A 27,693-nucleotide genomic window follows, 5' to 3' on the forward strand; every position below is an offset into this window, starting at 1 on the left:
AACAAGCAATTTCCCTTCTCCTGCCAAGGCAAGGGAGAGCCCAGTGCAGCACAAGCTAACATGGCTGGGTGCATTCAATTCCGACGCACAAAAAATACTCATTTCAATGCAAATGAGGTGCAGCCCTCCGGCTCCGGGGTATGGCCGAGGAGTCAGACTCTCTGCTCTCAATGCTCCACGGACATGCACAGCAACCTGGCCGCTCCCGTGCGGTGCTCCAGGCGTAGCCAGTTTGCTGCTGGGAAGCAGACTAGGAAGCTGTGCTCTCTTGAATTTTTTTTTGGGGGGGGAGGGGGGGATCTTCCCCACCCCTGATTATTTTGACATTCTACCCCAGTAGGTTGAGCTGTTGTTACACCCCACTGACACTGCAGTCAAGCTGTCACATCTCCTTTAAAGAGGAGGGCGAGAGGAAAGGGGACGGGTCCCCCTGTGGCTCTCTTCCCCAAAGCAAGAGCTGTGTGGAGAGGGGGACCCTGCAATTGCTGGGACGGGAGGAGAGTAAACCAACATGCAGAGGCCCGTGACACCCTTTCCTGTTATGAATAACAACAACCTAGGCTAGAATCCAGCTGTGCTAACCCAGTTCGGACCCATTTGCTTTGGCTGGACAAACTGTGCTAGGAAGAGGCTGAGTGAGAGCGGAGTTCAACTAGGGTGACCAGATGTCCCGATTTTATAGGGACAGTCCTGATATTTGGGGCTTTGTTTTATATAGGCACCTGTTACCCCCCCCCACCCCCATCCCAATTTTTCATACTTGCTGTCTGGTCACCCTAAAAGACTCCTTAACTCTACAGAGCCTCCTGTTGATGATGCCTGAAAGCTAGACAGGTTTCTCTTCATTCCCCCTCTCCTCCTCTCTCATGTCTCTCCTCTCCTCCCCCACAGCTTGGCTTTGTTTCTCTGGGTTTTCCTCCCCTAGGACTAGCTGGTGGCTTGCTCTGCACTCTGCACCCACTCAAGTTAGGCAGGCAGAAGTCACTGCGGTGCCCTGAGCTGCAAAGTCACTGTATGAAGAGTGGAGGAGGGAGAAGGCGCCACCACGCCCTCACCAGTGATGCCTCCTGACACAAGCTATGTGAGGGGCGAAAAGGCACTTGAGTCCAGCTCAGAAGGGTGGCCAGGGGCTGCGGCATAACCTGCATGGGCGCTGCATCTCGGTGCCGCCCGCATGTCGCTCTGCCAGTCTCACCTCCCCTTTCCGTTCTATTGCCTTGCACGCTGCAGTGAGGGAAGTGGATGCGATCAGAGAGGGCTTCCTGGGATGGATGCCGGGATGCACAAACCCAGCACGGTGAGGACAGCTCAGCTAGCGACATTAAACAAGCGTTTGAGCGACTTCCGGGGGATCAGTCTTTCACAGAGGCAGATAGCGAGAATTTCTAACCTAAGGGTGCCCCCCTCCCATCTACCCCACCCCACTTGCTCAAGAGTTTCTGAGTCAAGAAAGCAAAGAGCACCTATCACACTGATTATTACACAGGCCAGGTCAAGGCTCAGACACCACAGTGATGGACGCCAATATAAAAACCTGCTAGGTCGGAAGGGCTCAGACCACTTTAAGGGTTGGACTCTCACAAGTGCTCAGTGGTGGCCAATCTCTGCTCCCGTTGGAGCACAGGGGAGCTTTCCTACTGCCTGCAGCGGGAGCAAAGTTAGCCGACATTGAGTGCTTCTGCAGGTCCTCCTGCTCCCCTTAAGCTCTTTGTACTATTTACTTAAGCTCTTCAGTAACAGCCAGGCGCCAGGGGCCAGGAGCCTGACCTAGTGCCCACCGGACTGGAGAGGGAGAAAGTTGGCGGGCCTTGGACTTGAGGTGTGAGTATTGGTAAGTGACTTGGGGTATGGCTACATGGAGCATGCATGAGCACTACAGGAGTGTGACGTCTAAAGCACACTCATGTCTGGTGCATTAATTGGTCCGTGTAGACTCTGCATTAAAAGTTCTCTAGTGCACTATAACATAATGGTGTTTCAAACAGCACTGTGTTAAAGCGCACTAGGGAAAACTCTTAGTGTGCACCAGCAGGGTAGACACGGACCAATTAATGCACCCCATGTTAGTCCGCTTTAGAAACCACACCCTTGTAGCGCACATGACCCCACTATATAGACAAGCCCTTAGTCTGTCTGTGCCTCGGTTTACCCATCTGTAAATTGCGAACAATGCTCTCCTAATTCACTCACGTGTAATACGCTTTAGGGTCCTCATATGGAAGGTGCTATAGACCTGCAAATGTCTTCCACTTATATTTGGCTATTCCCAGCACTAATACAAAGCATTTTAAACACACAACACTAAAAAGGCACCACAATTATTATTCCTATTACTGTAGCATATAGGAACAGCTACATAGCAGTATATAGCATGGTCACAAACCAGGACCCTCTTGTGCCAGGTGCAGTGTGAACACAGAACAGACAGTCCCTGCCCCAAGGAAAGGACAATCTTATTTAACAATAAATTCTATAATGTTCCAGGAATCTTTTTTCTAGGCTATTGCAGAGTTGCAGTATATTATTCCTCTGACACTGCAGCCTCATGCAGGCTCACGAAATGGCTGAACAATATTGAATTTCAAAATTGTTCTACAACCAAAGAAAAGGGGACTGACTTACTGCAAACCCACTAACCCAGTTTTAAGTAGCTCGAATTCTTTAGGTCAAAATGATTTCCCGGACACATAATGGGGTCTGCTGCTTAGAGGCGCTGAGCATCCACCACGCCAACTGAAGTCAATGGGAGTTGTGAGCACTCAACCCCTCTGAACCCAGGCCCGGGGCGCAGGGCGGGGCCAGATTAGGCACTAAAATTGGCAAGTGTGGCTGTTACTCACATTCAGGGCTCAATAAAAGCCTGTGGTTTCTCATTGCCCAGCCCCCTCTTCACTCATGCCTTGGCAGGCTCTGCTGCCTGGAGCAGGTTACAGATGGCGCAAGACGGAGGGATTTTATAGCTCAGTCTCGTGCGCGGCTCCTGAGGAGACAGGAGGCCTTTGTACCTAGCTGAATAAACTGCAGCTCATTTTGGGCACAGCTCCGCCATGTATCGGATGGTGAAAGCTCTCCTGTAAGGCAAGCCCCTGAAATTCTCAGCGCGTCCCACTGCACTGCAGTCCCTTTGTTCTGTGGCAGCCGAGTGCACTGAATTCTGATTAACCGCCCTGCACCGAAGTACGACAGCAGGATGTCCCGATGCGCGCCGACTCGCTGCTTCGGACAGAGCCTGGATCTCTAACCTACACACTAAAGAAGCCAGGTCATTTGAAACGCCTCAAATAAAGTTCCCTGTCCCACTCTTTCATGCTTTGTGGGTCTACACTGGAGAGCGCCAGGGAGCCTACTTAACCCACGCCTGACTCACCTGTGAGCTGCGGATCAAGCCCACAGCAATACAGTCTGGGATAGATTGTCGCTAAGGCTAAGATTTTATCATGGAGGTCATGAAACTCACAGAATCCATGACTTCCAGAGACCTCCGTGACATTTTTGCTTCAACCCTGGGTGGTGGAGCAGGAGTTGTCAGCCGATGCCTCCCCCTCTCACCCCACAGCTCCCAGCTGCCATGGGCGACGATGACCCCTGTAGCCCCAAGCTGCCACCATGGGCAGTAGGGACCCCCACAGCGCCAAACTGTGGGCGGCATGGGGACCCCACAGCTCCCAGCCAACGCAGGTGGCAGGGGGAGCCCACAGATTCCAGTCCTGTCGGGGGCGCAGGGGGAACCCTGCAGATCCCAATTGCCCAGGGCAGATCCCACAGCTCCAAGCTGCTGCTGGCGGCAGGGGGGATCCCATGCTCTCAGCCAGGCGGGTGGAGGGGACGGGGTACCCTGGAGCCCCAGCAGCAGTGGGTGCTGGACCTTCCTCCTTCCCCATTTTGTCATAGTTATTTTTAATAAAAGTCAGGGACAGGTCACGAGTTGCCATTAATTTTTGGTTATTGCCCATGACTTGTTCGTAACTTTTACTAAAAATAACCACAACAAAATCTTAGCCTTAATTGTCACCAAGGAGACTAGGCACCTCCTAGGAATGAAGAAAAAGTGTCTTCAGGAATTTTCCTTCAAAAGCCTAAAGCATATCTGTGCTTTTTCTCTCCGTCTGCAGCATGCTGGGCTCTGATCCAAAGAAAACTGATTTTTAAAAAGGTTCCAGAGGCGATCCTGGTAACTACAGGCTGGTAAGCCTACCTTCAGTACCAGGCAAATGGGTTGAAACTGGTAAAGAACAGAAATGTCAGACACATAGATGAACATGATGTGTTGGGGAAGACTCAATATGGCTTTTGTAAATGGAAATCATGCCTCACCAATCTATCAGAATTCTTTGAGGGTGTCAACTAGGGTGACCAGATGTCCCGATAAAATTGGGACCGTCCCGATATTTAGGTGTTTGTCCCGCGTCCCAACCAATTTGTCCCGACATTTCGCTCCGCCAGCAGCACTCTTTTTTTTTGTTTTTGTTTTGCTCCGCCAGTGGGACCCCCCCCCCCATGTGTCCCGATATTTTCTTCCTCTCATCTGGTCACCCTAGTGTCAACAAGCATATGGATGAGAGTGAATCAGTCAATATAGTGTACTTGGACTTTCAGAAAGCCTTAGACAAGGTCTAACACCGAAGGCTCTGAAGCAAAGTAAGCAGTCCTGGGATACGAGAGAAGTCCTCTCATGGATCAGCAACTAGTTGAAAGATAGGAAACAAAGCGCAGGAATAAATGGTCAGTTTTCACAATGGAGAGAGGTAAATAGTGGGATCCCCCAAGAATCTGTACTGGGACCAGTCCTATTCAACATATTCATAAATGATCTGGAAAAAGGAGTAAACCGTGAGGTGGCAAAAATTGCAGATGATAAAAAATTACTCCAGATAAGTATGTCCAAAGCAGACTGCAAAGAGTTACAAATGGATCTCACAAAACTGGGTGACAAAATGGCAGATGAAATTCAATGTTGATAAGTGCAAAGTAATGCACATTGGAAAACATAGTCTTACAAAATGATGGGGTCTATATTAGCTGTTATCTCTCCAGAAAGAGATCTTGAGGTCATTGTGGATAATTCTCTGTAAACATCTGCTTAATGTGCAGTGGCAGTCAAAAAAGCAAACAGAATGTTAGGAACCATTAGGAAGGGGATAGATAGTAAGACAGAAAATATCGTAATCACACTATATAAATCCATGGCATGTCCACACCTTGAATGCAGAGTGCAGTTCTGGTCGCCCCATCTCTAAAAAGATATATTAGAATAGGAAAAGGTGCAGAGAAGGGCAACAAAAATGAATAGTGATATGGAACAGCTTCTGTATGAGGAGAAATGAAAGATTGAGACTGTTCAGCCTGGAAAAAAATGACCAAGGGGGGGTATGACAGAGAGCAATAAAATCATGACTGGTGTGGAGAAAGTGACTAGGGAAGTGTTATTTATCCCTTCACATAACACAAGAATCAGGGGTCACCCAATGAAATTAATAGGCAGCAGGTTCAAAACGAACATAAGGAAGTATTTCTTCATACAACGCAGAGTCAGCCTGTGGAACCTGTTGCCAAGGGCTGTGCTGAAGGCCAAAAGTATAACTGGGTTCAAAAAAGAATTAGATAAGTTCCTGGAGGATAGGTCCGTCAATGGCTATTAGCCAAGATGGTCAGGGATGCATCCCCATGCTCTGAGTGTCTCTAAATCTTTGACTGCCAGAAGTTGGGATTGTAAAATGGGAATGAGGGTCACTCACCTCCCGCAGGTTAACGTTTAGCACGGCACCTTAAACACATGGAGTGCTATACACCTGCAAAGTTACTTCAAAGCGGAACTCCCAAGCAACCTCTGCCTTCCTAACCACTCCTCTTTCATGGGCAAAGTAATCACTGATAGTATGGGGTACTCTATCAAACAGCTATTAAATCTTGTGCAACCAAGAATTAAACACCACATTCCATTCAGAGCATGAGCACAAGGCCCATCCTACCTTAAAGCCCAGCTACTTTGGACACTGGTGTGACGTGTCAGTCCACATTCTTTATGAAAATATGCTTACGATATGAATATGACATACCTGAGATATACTGTATGCAAGATGGCTCACGTGAGATATCACTGGGAAGGTTATGATTTACTGAACGCGCTTATCCAATGTGTATGCCTGTGTCATTTCTGTATCTGAACTTAGGAATATTGACTATGTATCTGCATTTCAACTCTGCTACTTTGTGATGCCCACTGCTAACACTACCTCCAAACACAGGAGCTTTAAACATCAAGCACCTAAAGCCAGGCCTAGGCACCTACGCTCTTGAGATACTGAACCCTACGGATTCTAGCGGGAGCTGCAAACGCTCAGCACCTCCGAATGTCAGGTCCCTTTGGTTGAGGTGACTTGATTTGGGTGCCTGATTGTAAAGTACTCAAGGCCTGACTTTCCGAGGCAGTGAATACCTGCATCTCCCCTAGGACGCCAGCACCCTCTAAACCAGACAGTCATTCTGCAAGACTTCCAGTGACAGCGGATCCAGTGCAGGTGGTGTGCACGGGAGACTCTTTGACAGTGTTGCTTTATAGCTTTCTGGCTTATTGAGTTCTCCCCGCGTCCTCCAAACCCTCCACTGACTGCCCCATTGAGTGCACAGACAGAAGCAGCCGCGAACAGCCAGATTCCTGCTGCTTAACTCCGACATGCTGCCTTTAAAGGCATCTGTTTGTTAAGAAGCTTTATAGCATTTTTCTACTCTGGAAAGTGCCTACGCAAAAATGACACCTACTTCCTCAGCAGATCCCTGCGTATGGGCTCACGGCTAGTTACTTCTCTGACAAAAATCAGTTTCGTGCTCCTTTTCTCTTTGAATAGCCCCGCAGAACTAACACAGCTACAGAACAGGGATCTGGATTCCAAATCTTTTCTCAAGCATCCTGAACAGGATTGCTAAGGAAGCCAAATTCTGCCCTCAGTTACTCTTGTGCAGGGCTGAAGAAGCTGGAAGGGAATGAGTCTGTGAAGGGATCGCGGGAGATGTAATCTGAAGCTGAAAGCATCATGCAGGTGTGAGGAATTGCTGGAGATTATGTATAAACTAGAAAGAACCCAGCTTGACTCTCAGATGCCAGGCTGAGTTTGAGAGGAGCCAACTTTTTATTGGTAAGGGATCTGATCCTGCCAGCCTCACTTCACATCCAGTGGTACCAATGAGCAGCCCCATTGGAGGTATTACCGAAAGCTGGTCAACATTTTCCGACTTTCAATTTGTCCCCAAAAGTTCAAATATCTACAAAAAAAAACCCGGAGGATGAATTTTACACCAAAAATGGTCATGGAAAACTTTCCTGGTTTTTTGACCAGCTCTAGTCCTACCCGTTGTGAATAGGAATGGCAGAACGTGGGCCCCCAATGAGTACGTCTGTTCAGGAGCCATCAACATAATGAATATGGATCTACATGGCAGAATCACACTAACTTCCTTTTTTCCAGCTCTTTCTTTTGTTGATTATTTTTGGGAGGAGACATTTCACCATGTTGCAGGGCAAGAAGAGTTCTCTCTCATAGAATATCAGGGTTGGAAGGGACCTCAGGAGGTCATCTAGTCCAACCCCCTGCTCAAAGCAGGACCAATCCCCAGACAGATTTTTACCCCAGTTCCCTAAATGGCCCCCTCAAGGATTGAACTCACAAGCCTGGGTTTAGCAGGCCAATGCTCAAACCTCTTGGCTAAGAGCACCCCGAATCTAAGGATGCGTCTCCACTGGGAACCTGACCCAGAACAGCTACTGCAGAACCAGCAATTCCCACAATGGTTATTTTGGAATAACTATAGCCCTTTACATTCGCCCTCTACCTCATTCTGGAAGAACTTCCCGGGTAGACCAGCTTTAACTAGTGCTCTCAGGAGCGGAATGGCCCAATGTCAGATCAACAAGCTGAACCATTAGTCTACAAAGCATGAACTCCCGTTTATCGTCTCTCTCAATACACAAGAGCGCTTCACTAAAGATAACACACCATGCTGGAAACTGAAGTGCACTTTAATTGTGTTTCTCTGCTCTCCACTGAGATTACAAATGTTATTATTTACAGTCAGATATGGGGCACGCAGGGCTCCATAGATGTAATGGGCACACAATGGATAATCGCCTTGCTGAGAAACATCACATTGGGATGTATTTGGTTTAGTGTCCAGATGCCTTGTCCTTAATCTGCCCCATGCATGAAATGAAAATCCCACGATCCCAGTCCAAAGGAAATCTCAGAAAAGGAATTCTCCCCAGCTCTGGAAGCACAATGGGTTGCTGAATGCTACTGAGAACTGAATTACCATAATCCAATTTGGCTGGCGTGACACTGGAACAGAATTCTTCCTGCTATACATGGCGAAATATCTGTTGAGTTTGAAGCCACTCAGCAGGATGCAAGAGTTTTTAAAAAAAGAAAAACAAGGCCTTGTCCACCAACATGCTTTCAGTGCACACACCGGGGCTGACTGCCCGAGCTCCTGAGCGTTCTCAACTTCATTTCCTGCCCGTGGGAGCTGCGGGCACTCGGCACTTCTGAAAATTAGGTCTCATCATCTTTCCTCCCCCATCCTCAGCCTAGAATAATTGCCACAGTGGAAGGGCTGCACCAAGGTCCTGATCCTGTTACCCTCATCCAGAAGACGAGTCCCCCTTGATTTCAACGGGACTGCTTGCAAGAGTAAGGGCTGGAGGATTGAGGCCCACTCTCAAAGGAATATTCAAATGTTGCCCCCTGGGCTATGGTCATAATCCTTTCAAGCCAAATGCTGCAGTAAGGGTGCTGGTATCCTGCTAACCAGGAGATCTGGTTGCCCCATGCAAAGCACAACCTCTCATGGCTTCTGTGCTCGGATACCAGGATGCTGAGGGGCCTTATAAAAACCAAGATCGTTTCCCAGGGGGGCACGTATCACCTTCATTAAAGAGACACACCACCACACTCACTCTCCAACTGAAGCTCCTGAACTTTGATTCTCATCCGCATTAGGCTTCATTTGCCATGACTATCGGCAAAATGAAGAGGGTGGGATATCCGCACGCTGCGCTGTCTTTAAGGGCTGGTCCACACTAACCCCCCAGTTCGAACTAAGATACGCAACTTCAGCTACGTGAATAACGTAGCCGAAGTCAAAGTATCTTAGTTCAAACTACAAGGTACTTACCGCGGGTCCACACGCGGCAGGCAGGCTCCCCCGTCGACTCCGCGTACTCCTCTCACGGAGCAGGAGTAGCGGTGTCGACGGCGAGCACTTCCGGGATCGATTTATCGCGTCTAGACAAGACGCGATAAATCGATCCCAGAAGATCGATTGCTTACCACCGAACCAGAGGTAAGTATAGACGTACCCTAAGAGGACAAGAAAAGCTCTTTTCCTTGCTGGACCAAATTCAGCATGCCGCACACACCAGTCAGGCTGCATCGTGTCATTTAGGTGGGTTTTCAAGACAGTTTGCCGATGAGCCAGCTGCCATAACCAACATGTTACAGGCATTTAAAGAAATGCCAAGGTAATGGGCCGGAGTCTGTTCTGGCTCGCTCTGCTTTTACACCTGTCTACACCGTCTCTGGCTTTGATGGGATGGTTTGTGATTGCTGCTGGAGAATCAGTGCCTGGAATTTATTCCATGCAGGAGCTAACCCATCAAAGCTAGAGAGGGTGCTAAGACAGGGCTTGGCAAGCTCCATTTTTCACTGATCACTTCGTTCCATTTCTTCCTTCTGCTGGAAGCAGATGGAATTGGATTTTTCACCTTTACCCAGAGCCAAGAGTGACGGGCTCTTGCACGTGATGCTAGTGGAGGTGGAAAGGCACAAGCATCGCCACACGCCACGTGACCTGGAACACGATGTGCAGAACTAGCACAGCCAGCACGGGATTTACGGCTGGCGCTGCACCACAGGAGTGGTGTTAAGAAACGCTCGCTCTCCCTTCACATTTGTCACTGTCTCTCACGCCCGGGCAGCCTCAGAAAGGTTTCGGCGCTTGTTCGAACGCAGAGGTGAGCATGTAACAGCATCAATGTCAGCACTTGCTTTGGAGGCAAAGCTCATTTATCTGGAAAACTGCAGCAGAGAAAACCTGCAAACACGGGTTACAGCTTTTTTTATTTTAAGCCGCTCCATTATTTATGCCGCCCTCCAGGAGTTCTGAGGCTGCCTAACATGCAGCTTTATCCAGCTATTAAGCCATGGAGATTGCTCTTAGAAAGACTCTGCATCTCCCAGAGCCCCCAGATCTTCAGGGCTTTATGTCACAATGCATCGCATGCAACCTGACAGGGAGGGGAGGACCGGGTGGGTGGGCTCTGCAAACTGAGACCCCCTTCTGCTACCAACCCCGGCTAACGTTGCCATCGCATTTGGTTCTGCAGCGTAGCAAAAGATCGTTCCGCTGGGCAGCCTGCCCCGTGGTGTCTGCCTGCTGTGGCCAGAGGTAGGCCTATATTGCAATCCAAAATGTGACTGCAGCTCGGTCAGACGTACCCGCGCTAGCTTCAATCTAGCTACCGCCAATAAAAATGGCACTGTAGGTGCAGTGGCGTGGAGATCAGCGTAGGCTGTAGAAGCCCCCCTGGAATCCAGTGTGATGCTGGCAAACCAGGTGCCAGCTTATGCCAAGGTGCCCATGCCTCCCTTGGATGCTGACAAACACATAGCTGGAATTAGTCTGGCTCACCTGCGTGTTAGTATTGTTAAAACAGGTATTAGAGCTACAAAAATGTGCTTAAAGTTTAGGCTTTGCTGAATGCTTGTAAGTCGCTGCAGGCATTAATCTCACTTACAACATCTGTCTCCCATACTGTAAGGTAATATTGAAACATTTGCATTGTCAGCCTCTGTAACTATGCATACCACCAGAGAGGAAAGAGACATGAATCCACATAAAGTACAAGTCTCCACCAGGAGGTGTTATCTCCTGCCCAACAAAGGAAGGCCCAGCAACACCAGACGAACTTTTGTGGAACGTCAGAGGACAAAAGACTCCCCGGCCCCGGGAAGAGAAGACATGCAAGTGACTTCTTCCCAACTGAATTAGCAACTGGAAGCAGAAGTGGGGAAGGAATAATAAACCCTAACAAGAGAAACTATCTTTTACGCTGCTTGGACTCTGAAGGGCCAGGGTTACTAAGCATAAACAGAAGCTCTCCAGGGCTTGGCCTGGGTTAGCCCTAAAGGACACGTAGAGCTCGCTTATCCTCATTTGTGCGTACGTATGTTTACTAGCCTTAGCCTTGCAAATAACTTTCATTTCCTTTTCCTAGTTAATAAACCTTTAGATAATTTGTTACAGGACTGGCTACAAATATTGTCTTTAGTGTGAGATCAAAGGTGCAATTGACCAGAGGTAAGTGACTGGTCCTTGGGACTGGGAGTAACCTGAATGTTGTTAAGTACCCGAGGGGTAGCCGTGTTAGTCTGAATCTGTAAAAAGCAACAGAGGGTCCTGTGGCACCTTTGAGACTTTGAGACCTTTGCATCTGAAGAAGTGAGGTTCTTACCCACGAAAGCTTACGCTCCAATACTTCTGTTAGTCTCAAAGGTGCCACAGGACCCTCTGTTGCTGAATGTTGTTGTGATTTTTGGTGTAAGGGACCATCTGTCACAAAGGCAAGCTTGCCTAGGTGACAAGATAGGCCGGAGTACCCAAGAGGACCGTCTGTGACTCCGTGGTTAGGCCGTTATAGGGCCTGAGGAGTTTACACTTGATGCTTGGTTGGTGAAATCTAAGTAGAGAACTCACAGCCAATTTGGGGTTTGTGCTCTGCTTCTTAACAGTCTGCCCTAAGGGTGGTGCTGAACCACTGCAGGACAGCTTGAGCCCCGGGGACATATCTGCATTGCTGACGCCAGTGTCATCACATCTACGCGACTGGTTTTATCAGTGCAGTGTCTTCCTGAGCTGCAAACGCACTTTGGATTGCAGTGCAGCTGAACCCCAAGGGTGGTCCTGAGTCATGAAAACACTTCCTGCCCAGTGGATTTCAAAGGGCAGGTGAGGAACTAATACTCAGGGCTTGGTTACACTTGTGAGTTAGAGCGCATTAAAGCAGCCCCGGGTGCCCTAGCTCACTCCCCGTCCACACTGGCAAGGCCCGTAGAGCGCTCTGACTCCAGGGCTAGAGCGCTCCTGGTACTCCACCTCGGCGAGAAGATTAACGCTTGGTGCGCCTTGGCTGAAACGCCCAGGCGTCAGTGTGAACAGGGTGTTGCATTACTGCGCTCTGATTGGCCTCCGGAAACATCCCATAATCCCCTTAAGTCAAGCGGCCACTCTTGTCATTGTTTTGGAATCGCTGCAGGAATGCGGATATGCCCTTTGAAAGCTCTGTTTCTGACAGCCGGCTGCTTATCTGCTCCGAGACAAAGCAACCATTACTGTGAAATGCTGTGTGTGAGAGAGAGAGAGGCGGGGGGGGGGGGAGGGTCTGCTGCTGTCTGAACTTACAAGACAGCATGCTGACATGCTCTCAGCTCCCCCAAAAACTCACTCTCTCTCCCCCACATACACACAACACACTCCCTGTCACACTCCACCCCACCTCCATCTGAAAAGCACGTTGCAGCCACTTGCATGCTGGGAGAGCTACCACAATGCAGTGCTCTCTGTGGCCGTTGCAAGAGCTGCTAATGTGGCCACGCCAGTGCGCTTGCAGCTGCCGTGTGGACAGACTGCAGCGCTTTCCCTACTGCGCTCTCTGAAGGCTAGTTTAACTCAAAGCGCTCTACAGCTGCAAGTGTAGCCATGCCCTCAATACAGAAGAACCAGGCAGCCAAATAGCTGCATGCAGAGCCTGGTGCTTGAACGAGGCAGAAATGGATTATGGGAAAGACTGTTGGGCACAGGAGCCACGCCCTGAAATGACTTATGTATGAGTCTTTTGTCTCATGACGCCTGCCTTTGCATCTCAGTTCAGCCAGCTTCCCGGACAATACCACTCTGAAAAGAAACGGAGGCAAACACACGCATACGGTTACACAAGGTGCACACACACAACGCAGCAGAGAGAACTGACTTGTCACTCGACGGCTGCATGCACCCGGGAGCTCGCAAGAATCAGAAACACGGGGCTGGGAACTCACCACTGCTGAACCTCCTTCTCTGTAACTGAAAGAGAAAAGAAGACAGACAAGGGTTAAGCCATTTGGAGTCTTTTCCTCTGAGTTTTTTCATTTTAAGCTGACTGGTTTCTATAGCACAGGGGACTTGATTGCAGTGCACAAGGAACTTCCTGGGGAGAAAATGCCTGTTGCTAAAGGGCTCTTGAACCTACCGCAGAAAGTCCTCACAAGAACCAATGGCTTGATGTTAACGCCAGACTTCAAATTCAATAAGGCACAAATTTTTAGCAGTGAAGGTGATTAACCACTGGAAAAAAACTACCGGGGAAGTGGGGGGATTCTCCAGCTCTTGTCTTCAAATCAAGACTGGAGGCTTTTCTGGAAGATGCTTTAGCTGACCAGAAGGTACCGGGCTCGAACCCAGGGTAATTGGATGGAAGTCAGTGGCCTGTGATATACAGGATGTCAGACTAGATGATCAAACGGTCCCTTCCGGCCTTAAAATCTTTGAATCTATGAGTATTTTTGCTACCTTTAAGGAAGCTTATTACATCATGTCAGTTAGCAAAACTTTCTGGGCCAGATACTCAGCGGATGCAAACCAGCAGTTCCACTGGTTTACGTTGTGCAGCACCGATTTATGCCAGCTGAGGCTCCGGCCCTATCTCTCCCCCTCTTGCAGCGTAAGGTGAGGCTGATGTAGAGGAAGGCCACCAAACAATCAGGAATTTCTTTCCAATGCATCTTTTGCCATGACACGGCATGTTAAAAGTACCTGCTTCTTCTTCAACACATTAAACACATACACCGCCCAGACAGATAAATGGCCTCCCTCCCTGTTCAGCGCTACCCCATCTGCCAACATGCTGACTTTAAGAGCTGTCTGTTTGCGCCAGGTTCCTTCCTACCTGTTGTCTTAAATGCCGTTGTCACATTTCTTCCCTGCTGACTAGCTAAATCTTCAAAGAAAGTGCTCACTGATGGTTTCGAGATCTTTTGATGTCTTTGCTTGTCATACCTCTTTTTCTATTAATCTAAAGCTTCAGAACTGACTCCCTCTGGGTTTTTGATGAATAAGCTTCACGCAGCGCGTGTGAAGATTTCATTCCTTTTCTTGCCTTCCTCCCCCCAGTCCTATTTTTATTGCTTAATTGTCGTGCGGTCCTTTTTAGCTGTGCACAGCGTTCTGCAGTTCTCTCGCTGCAGGTAAATACACTTAAACGATACGGCTTCTCCCACAGCACAGGGGCGGAGAGGAAGGAGGGGCTTGTGGACAGAAGGGCTCTATTCCTGGCTCTTGTGTGACCCTAGACAAGTCCCTTAGCCAAGCTGTGCCTCTGCATTTGCCCATGTGAAACATGGAGTTAATACTTCCCTAACCAGACTGTTGCCTGGTCTTCACTGGGGGGGATCGATCTAAGATACGCAACTTCAGCTACGAGAATAGCATAGCTGAAGTCAATGTACCTTAGATCAACTTAGAATCACTTACTTCGCGTCCTCGCGGCGCGGGATCGATGGCCGCCGCTCCCCGTTGACTCCGCTTCCGCCTCTTGCCATGGTGGAGGTCCGGAGTCGACGGCAGAGCGATCAGGGATCGATTTATCGCGTCCAATAAATCGATTCCCGATAGATCGATCACTACCCGCCGATCCGGCGGGTAGTGTAGACGTACCCTGCGTGAGGGCTAATGCACTAATGCTTGTAAAGCGCTTTGAGCTCCTTGACTAAAGAACAACATTATTTTGTATTGCGGCAACACCCAGAGGCCCCAGTCAGGGATCAAGGGTCATCATGCCAAGCTCTGTATGCTCTCGGAACAAGACAACATCTGCCCTTGCTGCAATTTATATAAAACATTAATGGGATTTTTAGCATCAACCTTCCAATTCCAATCGGAACGACTCCCAGGCCACATTTCCCAGGCGTGGGATAGCTCTGAGGACTGGAAGTGATGTACAGAGCTGTGATGATTTGGAGGATCGGTCTGTAAAAGTCATGAATGCTGGTTGACATTATGAAATTGTTACTATAAAAACTGCTGTCTGGCTGAATGCTTCTGCGTAAATGTGGAACCCACCAGGGGCTGGCAAGGTCTGCATCACATCTTCCCCAGACCGGGGACAATGGAGAGTTGTCAACCTTAATGACTGTACTCTCACCAAACAATAGCTATGCTAAGGAGGGTGCCTGAGTTGGGAATAGTTTTCTCTGTCTTTCCTCAACAAGGGCCCCGGGTTTGGAGAGTGGAAAGTCACCAAGCAGAAGACAAACACCAAGGTGTCAATGCCAGCCTTTAAAACCCAAAGAGACTAGGTGGGTCGGGGGAAGACTCACAAAGACACACAGGAATTTCAGGCAGGAGAGGGGAAAGGAAGGATTAACTCAGGTCAGTGGAGACAAGAAGATTCCATGTCTCAGAACCCAAAACATGGAACAGAAAGACCTGGATGGATGGCCCTCACCCCATCCAAAGAAGGCACTGGAGGGGTGAGGAAATTGAGGCAGAGAAATAGGTGTTGGGTTGATTATTTGTGTACAGATCTGTGTGTTTCTCGTGCTATTAAAGACAGAGCAGTGCTGGGTTCTAGCCCTGTGCAAAGTCTGTATGTGGTAAACTGTAACCAAACAGGCTCACACCTCTGGCTGGAGTTCAGGGACAGGGTGGGTTTAAGCTACGGGGGAACCTGAGGACCCGGAGCCTGGGCAGTGGCCACATGGGCTATGGTCTCGAGTGGGGGTGGCGCCCAGGCATTGTGCCTATTCTGACTCTGGAGACTTATGGCACGCAGGATCCAGCACCTGGATTCCCCGGCAACAGTCTGGGGAGTGGTCAAGAAGGCCTGGTCGAGCCCCTCTCCATGACAAGAACTTTCCCTTGTCGCCAGTTCAAGCCCGGCTGATGTCAGAACCTCTGCGTGGCTATTCAGTGCCTTAATGAGTTAACGGTCGCGCTCAGCCAGCATCCTTGCCAGCAATGAATGAAAGAGACTGAAAGGCTGAACTACCTAGTCAGTCCTAGCACTGAGACACAATGGCAAAGCTGCATGAGGGATGTTTATGCTGCTGCTGTCTATGCTGTACCCGTTCAGCGGATAAATAGGGCATCTCTCTGCAACATGAAACGTTACACAGGCTAAATTCATTCCAATGGGGGGGCCTATTTACTTCCCCAGTACCTCACGCTAGCACAGAGATTTCCTGCAAAGCAACTGCAGGAAAACTTTATTATTAACACATCCTGGGCATGCGTAACTTAATGATATTGACAAAGTTCTGCTTATTTCCTGTAGATTTGCTAAGTATGGCCATTTAAACACAGAAACCTGGAGAGAAAATTAAGTTTAGCTGATATTAACTCTTAAAAAAGACAACACCCAGGGTTTGGCCACTTGAGAAAACTAACAGGAAGAAAAAAATATATTATTCAATTTCCCCCTAAACAAGACAGCCAGAAAGTGGAAGTTCACCAAAAGGGTGATTCTCAGGCACATAGACCCCCCACCAGCTCAGGCTTTACATAGACACATGAAGTTTTGACTCCAGGTGCAGCTGTATTGCCTGCCCTGAGGGCTCAAGAGTCCCGAGACCAGTTCCACAGAAATCATGAGATTGGCTAGAAACATTTTTTTAAGTGGAAGCTGAGACTCACAATCACGTGACTCCAGGAGCTGGGGGTTTAAGAAAAAACACCCAGTAACATTAGAAATAAAGTGGCGAGAGTTGGCATCATAGATGGAGTAGGATCTAAGCTGTTTAGAGCTATTATTGATGGCCCGGGAGACAGCTCTCTAAATCTCAGAGGTGCCCATAGGTTTCTATCCCAAACCTGGAAAACACAATCATGCACACCAAGGTCTGTTTAGCAGGATTAAGCTGCATTTCACCTTTTGATATTCTCTCTTCTTTCACCATCCCCTATCGCCTGCAAGCATCCATTAAACCAGTGGTTTGCAAACAGGTCCCCCCGGGGGGAGGGGGGGCTGTGAACAGGTTTCAGGGGGTCTGCCAAGCAGGGCCAGTGTTAGACTTGCTGGGGCCCAGGGCAGAAAGCCAAAGCCCCACCACCTGGGGCTGAAGTCCAGGCCCCTGATCCCCGCCGTCCGAGGCTGAAGCTGAACTTAGCTTCACGGGGGGGCCCTCGGCAATTGCCCTGTTTGCTACCTCCTAATGCCGGCTCTGGTTTTAAACCAGTTGTTGTGGCACAGGTGGGCCGCGGAGATTTATAGCATGTTGGCGGGGCCTCGGAAAGAAAAAGGTTGAGAACCCCTGCGTTAAACGGAATACGCAGATACAAGGCATCTAGGCCCAGGATCATCAGGCCAAAGCCATGACAGTGCACTCTGAGCTCTCCCCGCAGCCCCGCTCTCAGGAGCGGAGAGGATCCAACACGTGTGATTCTGCATTTTGCCAAGGAGAAGAAGGAACGTTTCCCTGCGTACTTAGCCTGGGACAACATTCTTTGGTTTTCTCGTAACAGATCTAGAGTTACATAAATTCATGTCTTTAGGGGAAGGACCCAGTTACTCAGGTAAGCAACGTCATGTACCAGGTGGCTGAGGCACATTACTGGTGCCAGGACCTGTTTGCACGCTCACGCTCTCTTCTGCTGGTGATGCAGGGAGCCAAGGGATTGTGGCTAGTCCAAGGCAGCAGCAGGGAGCCTGGTGCCAGGAGGCTGGCTGAAGAGGGAATAGCCTTGTTCATCATTGCCTCCACATCTCCCCTCTACATACTAATAACAACAACAACAAAAGCACTGGGTCTGAAACTGACTAGGATAATGAGGCAGAGTGGCTACATGTGGATATGTGAGCAGCTGATAAAAATAGAAACTCCAAGATGCATGAACAGATGCCAATTACCTTGAATGGCGAGACACCCAATAAAAGAAAGCAATTTTCCATCAGAAAGATTTATAATGTGCTTGGCAAGAAGCACAGGCTGGAGAAGGTAAGGGCTGGCATAAACACAACATCGGGGCGATGGAGACAGCACATACAAGACATGGCTCCAGAAGCCCCTGTTACCAGCTGCCAAAGGAGAAGTGGGCCAGACCCCCCCTCTGGTATAAATCACACAGCTCCACTGGCTTCAGAAGAGTGACGCTGATTTCGGTGACTTTGCTTTGGGGCACAGAAGCCCAATTCAGGATTAGAGCGCCGTGCCGCTAGTCGCTGAACACGCACCCAGTGAAAAGATGCGGCCTGCCCCACAAGGCTTACAATCAACGTGCTTGTCTTCACTGCAGCCTTAACTCGGGTTCTCACTCGAGCGTTGTTCCGAACCCAAATCCCAGCCACACCCACAAACCTTTTGCTCAAGCGTGGTGGTGCTTCACACCTGGCCTAGTGGGCCTGTCAGCGAGACAGGCTAACGCCCGGTGCTGCCAACATTCGAGCTGCTAACGTCCCCGCTCAGCAGCGTGGACGCAGGGTAAGCAACTTGGACGCCGCTCCTCCGCCTATGCTTTCCCACAATTCCCCCGGCCCACACTTCCTTGCCATTTACCGACTCCCTGCTTCTGCATGGGAAGTCACCTACCGGTCCTTATACACCGGCGAGGCCTTTAAATCCCAATCCTGCTTTGCTGCTATAGAAACAGAAATCTGGCATCCAGGAGATCATCCTCTCAGCGGGCTGCCAGCTGGGAGAGCATGCCAAGCTGGAACCAGGTTACTAAGCTGCTGGGTGAAGACCACTTTCCCGCAGGTGAACAGACAAGTTCTCCCAGAATATGCTGCAAAAGAGTTCAGCTTAGTGCAGCACCAAGAACCATACGATATGCCCCAGAAGTCCTAGCATGCCACACGAGCGCGCAGCACCAGTGTGGACTGCAGCCACTCCAGCATCGGCTTCGCAGTGTGGCGCTCTCACCCAGGCTAGGCAGTGGTCACACACAGGTGCCAATCACTGGGTGACATCCAGACCCGACTGACTTCAATGGCATCAGGATTTCACCCCACGCATCTTCAGAGATCAGATGAACTGTGAGCCAGTTGAGGGGCATGGGCCGGAATGGAGGCTCCCAGAGCACAGGGCTCAGGGACAGCGGGAGAAGAACAATGTATGTTTTCACTGAAGAAGGTTCTCTAGACTTGGAAGTCTGGCAGCCACTTGGGAAATTCAAATGCAGACGCTGGGGAGGGAATATTGGCACCTGGGCTGAGGGGTGGGAGCTCTGCTTCAGTAACACAGCAGGAGGGATATCAGCGCTGATTTCAGCAGCACTGTCTAGCAGGATGGTCAAGAAACAAGCATTGTAGAGGACAGAGGGGCCTGGGCTTAATGAAGCCAAAAATGACACATCAGTCAGAGAGAGAGGCCTCGTCTACATGGAAGAAATTGACCTGCATCGCTATTCTGGAATAAGTCCCCTATGTGGACGCTATTCCGGACACACAGCTAGCTATTCCAGAATAGCTGGACAATTTCCCTGTGTAGACAACCTCTGCCCCTTGGATCTAGCTGCAAGGGTGGGATGAGTGGAGCTGTTGGGCTAAGAAGAGCTTCCAACCTTTGATGTGTGGAGGTAACAAGTAAGCCAAAGTTGGCCCTGTCATATACCCCAGCGAAGCACCCCACGCGCCCAATGCCCATTAGATTTAATGCTGCAGGGGCCCTGTGCCCCAGTTGCAGTTTCAGACACCTCTATCATTTCCTTTGCTGGTGCCGGCGGGAGCTCAGCACCGCAGGAGCTCAGATCGCTTGTTTAGATGCCTTCATGTGGATTTAGGAACCCTAGTTTGAAAACATTGGCCTGATCCTCTCACGGAGAAGCATGCATCCCCAGTGCAACCCCAACTGGGACTCATCTGAAAGGACAGGTCTGAAAAGCAGCAGGAAGGCACCACTGTCATTTATTGGCAGGAAAGAGGTTAAAGGCGTTTAATGCTTCAAATGCTGCAGTGCGGGGTTAACTCAACAGGAAAGACGCTCCCCCAGTACATCCATCGCAAACAAGTACCTTCAGCAACCTATTGAGAGGGAAATATGAGCCATTTTCTCCATCTATCCAGCTACTTATACGGCCTCCCTTACTGCCCTCCCTGAGTGGTTCACAGCCACTAATGACATCTCCCCTCTTCCTCCTAAGAGGGGCTGGGATTATATTCAGAGGATGAGGTAGGAATAAATAATAAAATAACCCCAACAAAAGGGGCCTTCTGTAATGGGGCCAGGGAGGGGCGGGCCAGGGAGCAGAGCACAGGATGGGGATGGGGGTAGGGGGTCAGCTCAGACTACCCATACTAATTGCTCTCTAGCCTCTCTCTCCAATTGCATTTCCTCTGAGGTTCTATTTCAGTCTCGGCATCAGTGTTTCAACTCCAGCAGGAAACAATTAAGAAACTTGTGCTTTTTTTAGTAAGGGAAAAATGCTGCTAAGGACACACTCCAGTTGGGTGGGCAGGGAGGAAGCGATGGAGCGGAATCCCTGCTCATCTGGGGCACGGCTCTCACTCTCGGATGCATGCAGCAGCCTCCCAAAACCCGCTGAGCACAGCCGGCGGGAGAGGCTCTCGTGAGTGTATGATGCTCACAGATCGGGTGCTCCGGGTGGTGACACTGTCAATCCTTACCTAGTGGGAATTATGCATCTAAATCTCCTATGTTCCGTAGGAATGGAGCCTCTAAATCCTCTAGGGATGGCTACAACATCAACTCTACTAGAAACCAGAGTGTGCCCTGCTATTATATGGTAAGTACAGACATGGTCCCTGCACTGGGGGCCCATACGTTATGTAGATGGACAATACAAAACACACTGGGAGACCCAGAGAAAGCTTCTCCCTAAGAGCTTTTCTAACCGAAAAGGGTGATAGGTTATGGCTTGCGGCTTCTTCTACCTCTGTGTTTGCTTGGGCCACATTCTGATCTCAGTTACAAGGACAAAAACCTGGAGGAATACCACTGGAAGTTAGTGGACTTGCTCCAGATCGCACCGGGTGTAAACAAATTCCTGGCCATCCGGGGTAAATGAGCTCCAGGACTCACTCCAGATTGCACACAGCTCCGGATCTAGTCACTGACATTCTCCTATTAGGCAGGGGGGGCTGAAATTCTGACCTGGAGTGGAATACTGTTGAGCCAGCCCATTCTGCCTTGTCCCCTGCAGTGCAGTCTCTCTGCTGCAAGTGAGGCATCCCGCGTAAGTGCTGCATACGCAGAGGTACCGTGTGCCGGACCCTAGGCTGGGGACATCGTGTAACAGCAGGCTGCAAACCAAAGGGAGGAATGTGCCGCCTCTTTTAAGCAGCTAATTAACCTTTAGGAACCTGTGGACTTGAAGGTTTCCTCTGGGCTCTTGAGAGGGGAGAGGGAGGTTTAACAGGCTGAAGGAGAGGAGTGGCCTTTCCTCACTGGCCTCCTTCAAACCCCATCCCTCTGTGATCCCATTGGAGGGGCCCGTGCAGCCTGGACTGGCTTTGAAATCGTTCCTTCTAAAGAACAGCGCTTTCGTGGGAGCATGTTCTGAAGGAAGGCGAGTCTGGTGACACACAGAGCAATGGGAGCTGTGCTCTAGGGCAGTGGCTCTCACCCTTCCAGACAACTGTACCCCTTTCAGGACTCTGATATGTCTGGCGTACCCACAAGTTTCACATCACTTAAAACCTAATTGTTTACAAAATCAAACCTAAAAATACAAAAGTGTCACCACCACACTACTACTGAAACCTTGCTGACTTTCTCATTGTTACCATATAATGATCAAATAACTCAATTGGAATATAAACATTGTGAGTACATTTCAGCGTATATAGAGCAGCATAAGCAAGTCACTGTCTGTAGGAAATTTGAGTTTGTACTGACTTCACTAGTGCTTTTTATGTAGCCTGTTGTAAAACCTGGCAAATATCTAGATGAATTGATGTGCCCCCTGGAAGACCTCTGTGTACCCCCAGGGGTACACGTACCCCTCATTGAGAACCACTGCTCTAGGGGGTGAGCCCAGAGCTCTCCCACTCCCATGGAGCTAGGTCTGAGCACTGAATAACATTCAGCCTTCTGTGTATTGCTAAGGGCTCCCCGCTCCCCCCATCTCTCTTTGCTCCTAGGAAGCTTTCTCAGACAAGAGCAGGCTCCCGGAGCACTGTCTGCACTGCTCCCCATTCGCCTCCCATGCCCCCTTCAACGCTAGGCAAAGATGAAAGGAAACGCAGCAAGTCGCCCTTGCCCAAAAGCACAGGCAGGGAAGCCCTAGTAACTATACCACGAAGCATCAGTCACGGCGAGTCAGGGCTCCGGGGAACACAGGTTCCGGTCCCCAGTGCTGAGCACCACGAAAAAGAGCTGGATCTCTGGTCACCACATCCAGGAAAGGGAGCCTAATTGCGCTTCCCTGCAATGCCGCCTGAGGTCACCCAGTGAGTCAGTGGCAAAGCAGAGGACAGAACCCAGGAGTACTGATGACGTTAACACACTTTGCAGGAGGGAGCTGGGTTGCAGCTCTGCGTGGTTAAGGATGAAATCCTGACTCCACTGGGGCCAGTGGGAAAACTCTCATCAGTGCAGGAGACAGAGCTTGAGGGCCCGTTTGCAACTGGGGAACAAATTCCCACCGGGAAAAAGGACCATCACAACCACCTCCACACCATCCATGCCAACTGCCAGATGCCCCTCTACCCGACTTCTCCAGCACACACAGGGCAGCATGGACGTTTAAAAACAAAACCCTACCAAAACAAAACACTCCACTGCACATACAAGTCTCCCCCGGGGGTGGGGGGAGAGCGAGCAAGCCAGAAGTGACAGATGTTAGGCACTTAATCCACATCTGGAAAATACAACAGTGATGAGGGCAGGAGAAGAACCTATATGGAATACAACAGAGGATTTCACCCCCTATGGTTAAGACCCCTCCATGAGGAAGTAGGGAGAGTTCCAGACCTGGTCTATGCACTGACTTGCACCAGTTTAACTAATGGGGTGATTTTATACTGTTTCAGTTAAACAGGAGCAACTGGGTATGTGGACACTATTTCCACCTGGTTTGTGTCATTTAACCAGCCTTGTGCCAGTAAATTTACAGAAACAAGCTCAACTGATAAAACCAGTTTAAAACCGATACAAGGTCCACACACACAAAAGCTGCACCACTTTAACTAAGTCAATTGCAACTTCTGTGTGTAGACAAAGCCTTAAGAGAAATCAGTGACAGAGTCAGAAATGTGAGCCCAGGCCTGGTAAATTACAGGGCATGGCCAGAAGAGACAGCTCCTCCCCGCAGTTTATCTGAGCAACTGGAGACAGCGCAAATCTGGGTGTATAATCTTAAACCTCTCCCTCTGAGCAGCACTGAGAGATGTCGCTACCTATGCTCTCCTACTGCAAAAGAGCTTCATTTCCACTCGGCTTCACCACCGAACCCAAGCAGGAGAACAGACAGGATAAAGGAAGTTGGCCCATGGATTGTGGGATACTTTTGACGGACTCCCAGGACCCGAGTTGGGGGGGGGGGGGCGGCTGCATCTACACTGCAAAACAATTGGCTTGTACTCTAGGTCCTTGACTTGGATTTGAACCCTCCATATCTGCAGCGAACTAGGACCCCAGGTCTGAGTTTGAGAGATTCCTGTGTAGACAGAAGGGGGGGTTGGGCTCAAGCCTGAGTCTGAGCCCCAGCTTCCACTGCAGTGTAGACATACCCTAGGAGACCTTCCAATTCCAACCAGAGCTCCGCAGACCCTGAGGCGGAATCCTTCATACATTGTAACAGTGGGGAAGTGAATGGGTTAAACTCAATGAGCCGCAAGACCATTGCCCCTGGGGGCGACTCCATTAATCCCAGTGAACCCACTGGTCTTGAGCCAGCCAGTCATGAAGTTCAAGACCTTGCCGTGCCGCCGAGTCCCCGCATCGCACAGGGAACGGCAGAGGCACAGCACACGTGCCTGCAAATTCAGGTACGGCAAGAAACTGGAGGCTGCTTCGCCTTTGTCGGGTGAAAGCAAGCCCCGCACCCAGCTCGCCGCCTGTAAGGAAGGTGCGAGGGGAGGCTGTTGTCTGCCCGAACACAACTGCAGAGCTGATGACGTCTGCCCCTGCGTCCTGCCCTGGGAGCATTTCTGTGGCTGGCTGGCGCATTCTGTTGGCACGTGCGTGCCTTGCCACACCCGCTGCGTGATTACCGACACAGCACTGGCGGCGTTAGAACACAGAGAATTTCCACTGCACCTTCAGCATGAATGAATTGAACCTTACACAACACAGGGGGAAGCATCATCCCCATTTTACAGATGGAATCCTCAGCACAGCCAAGGGACTCTCCTGCAGTGACCCCGCCCAGCAGTGGCAGGGCCGGGGACTGAACGCAGGACTCCTGACTCTTAGTCCTCTGCTGCAACCGCAAGGACACGCGCGTCCTCTCCCTTGCCCCTCACGTACACAATAAATCAGAACACGACAGCCTCCCCTCCGGCTTCATGGGGACTGTCCCTCTCTCCTGCAGATGAGAAACTGCCCCAACCGTGAAGCAGATCCTGGGATGCGTCGCAGTCTCCGTCACAGTACGAAACAGAGCCTCCTAACGTGTGCGTGCAAGCTTGTGTACGCACGTGTGAGGGTGAGGACGTGCATGGCGGATGGGGCATACTCTTGACGAGGGAGGAGCAGGGTGTGCAGGCCGGGGGAGGATCCTGGCTCTGACTTCTGCCACTATGAAAAGTGCTGCTTTGCGCCACTTGCCCTCACAGAGCGCTAGCAAAACAGATTCATAGCACAGCTCCCCTGCCCAGCCCCTTTCTTTTATTGTTCTTACGATTAATAGGAGCAGCCATCGGAGAAGCCCAGTGTGTACAGTCAGGAACAGAGGCATTGGCCAGGTGCATCTGCAATCACTGCACAGTTAGGAAAGGACGCTGCTGCAGCCAGAATAACCTCTTCCATTTTCCTATTTCCTCAGCATCTTCAGACATTAGCCCAAATTGTGCAAACTCCTGACAGCCCATGCCCAGCTTGCTTTGTGACCCAGCCTCCTGGCCAATGAATCCTTTAGAATCCCACTGTAACGCCACAACAGGTGGCTTGGGGCAGGCTGTTTGACCCCCCCCCCCCCCCCCCGGCATTTTGCAGGATGATTCTCTAATAGTAGTGATCAAACCTTTTCCTGAAGGTTTGTAGTGACAGCGCCTTGACTGCCTGGCCTGAAATTGACAATGGTCTCCAGAGGCAGGATTTGTTAATATGCAGCCTGGAGCAATGCCAAACAAGGCACAGCTTGATGGAGAGACCAGTAACAGTTTCATGGGCCGGTCTCTGGTGAGCCACCCGGGACAGAAAGAAATGCTGTCTATCGCGCAGCGGGAGGAGAGCTGGGAATCCCAGGGGGACACAGTGCTTCTGGCACAGTTGCAAGGTATTGAACCTTTGCATTGTGTTATTCTAATGGTCACCTTGATATTTTCTCTCCCACTTCAAAAGAAGATCTCCACAATAATAAATGCACTTCCACATAATGGTTTTCATCGGTACCTCCAAACACGCTGTACAAAGGTGGGGAAAGAATTATTAGCCCCATGAGCCTTCCAGTTCTACACTTCCACGATTTTCCAGATATAGGGAAATTAAAGAAGAGGAAGATTAAGTAGCTTGCTTAAAATCACAGAGGGGCTCCCTCGCAGAGCTGGGAACACCACCCACATCTCCTGACTCCCAATCCTGTAACCACCCACCACCCAAGGCTATCCCCTGCCATTTCAAGCACCCACCTAACAGCCACCAGAGGGTAGCAGCTTTCAGAACGCACCTACCTGAGCTACAGCTGAACCGGTGACTTACAGGCATGAGCCTGCAGTCTATTAGTGGCCCACCAACCCACCTCTACATGTAATTTGTGAAATAGGCGCTAGAGAGGTAGGTAGGTAGATGGGTGAGCAGGTGACCTGGTCTCCTTTCAATGCTTCTCTGCTCCCCGCTTTTGGGGCAGTTGGGAATGGAGGTGACACAGAATCTCTTGGGGACATACATCAGAGCAGAGGTGCTCCCTCACTTCCACACTGCTATATTACCACGCACCAGCTGTGTGGGTGGGCAGGCCCCGGCTCCTAATTCTGAGCACAATGAAAAGGTGACCAATGGCCCTCTGGGCAATACAGCAGAGGGCTGGACCACCTGATCCCGTGTACACCCAGAGTGAGAGGGCACACACAGTGCAGAAGAACTGCTTTCAGTAAAGGGAAACGCACATTGCGTTCCTTGTTAATCTCATCGTCGTTTAACACTCTCTCTTATAACAAGCCTTCCCCTAACCAGCAAGTCCTTCCCCCTTGGCAGAAAGCACCAACTGCACCCCCCGCCAGGTGACACATCACATTTTGGGCCTGAGTCTCTAATTACAGAAGAGGAGATGACTGTTAAGCCAATCACTGGCTAACCTGGAGGGGGTTAAAGCGGGCAGGCATTGACTTCAGCTCCTTGTCGACCTTAATTTCCCCAGTCAGCTTGCTTTCGGGTTGTCTCATCATTCCCACTTCTGCCCTCAAGCAGCTGGTGCTAGCCAGGGCAGCAAGGACAAGATAACGCCAGGAGCGTCTTGTAAACCCAGCTTCTGCCGAGCGCTTCCCTAGAGCAAGATGCCATTAACCCTCCCACCTCCTTCTCCCCTCACAGATCGAGCTCTGAGAAGGAAACTCCTGCAGCACCTGCACCTGTTTCCCTGCTGCAGGATAAACTCTCTGCTAAGATTTATATGGCCACAGCCTGTAAGTGACTGAAGGTACCTGCAATTACAGATTCTGATACAGATTAATGTATCTGAGCTACCTTTCTCCAGCCCCCAGAACCTGGTCAATTTTGTGCTACTCTGACTCACACTGATAAGTGATGTTAATAAATGACCCTGCCGCAGCAGGAGCTGCAGCTAGCAAACCTGTAAACCCCTGAGAAAATATCGGCTCTCGGCCCCAGGATGTGGCTGACAATGCTGGAAAGATACTCCGGGAGTGGGGGGAGGATTGGGGAAGGGGGAAGCACCGTAAAGGGCTGCTATGCCCTTGGGGGAAATGGAGACAACTGTCACCCACCAAGCCCCTGGAACCCCAGGTTCTCTTCTTTCACTCCCTCCCTATGCCGATCTGCCATTACTCAGCACATTCCAACCTGCTTCTATGTCCTGGCAGTTTTCAGAGGCATGCAGTTCTGTAAGCTTAGCCGGCATTTGTTGCTGTGCTTATTTTCCGCTCCCTCCCCAAAAATCAGTGATCAGCAGATCCTCAGCTGAGGTGTAAACGGCCGTAGCTCCACTGATTGACCCCAGCCGGGGAGCTGACCCTGAGCGGCCAGGGACCACGGATGGACTCAGACCAGAGAATAAGACCCAAATCCTCCCATCCGTATTAGAACCCACAGATCTGAATCAGCCACTATGGGGGATTGGATCGCAACGTGCAAGGGACCCCATTTCTTCAGCGAATGCAGCTCAAGATGGCGGATGTCTCCCGGGATCTGCTGATCTAACACGATTTCCATTTCAGGGGCAGGACCTCGGCTCATGTCAACCACTCAGCAGACTCTAGGGGCCTCATACCCGCGCCAGAGCCCTGATCTGGCCTAACATTAACCAGGATCTGAAGCCTCCCTCCTGAGCCCAGCTCCACGTGGTCCCACATGTTCTGTATAGCACTGGGGGCAG

General features: G+C 50.2%; 1 protein-coding gene across 4 annotated transcripts in view; it reads right to left on the reverse strand.

Moving 5' to 3' along the window:
* The window catches only part of NCS1 (neuronal calcium sensor 1), a 113,164-nt gene that overhangs the window by 44,943 nt on the left and 40,528 nt on the right, over positions 1-27,693 (reverse strand). For 3 of the 4 annotated variants that reach the window (XM_054007712.1, XM_054007710.1, XM_054007711.1), the window contains exon 3: positions 13,086-13,110. In XM_054007712.1, coding sequence (XP_053863687.1) covers positions 13,086-13,110 — 25 coding nt within the window. The other variant, XM_054007713.1, reaches the window with a different exon arrangement.

This window comes from Malaclemys terrapin, chromosome 17 (assembly GCF_027887155.1).
Source record: "Malaclemys terrapin pileata isolate rMalTer1 chromosome 17, rMalTer1.hap1, whole genome shotgun sequence".
NCBI lineage: Eukaryota > Metazoa > Chordata > Testudines > Emydidae > Malaclemys > Malaclemys terrapin.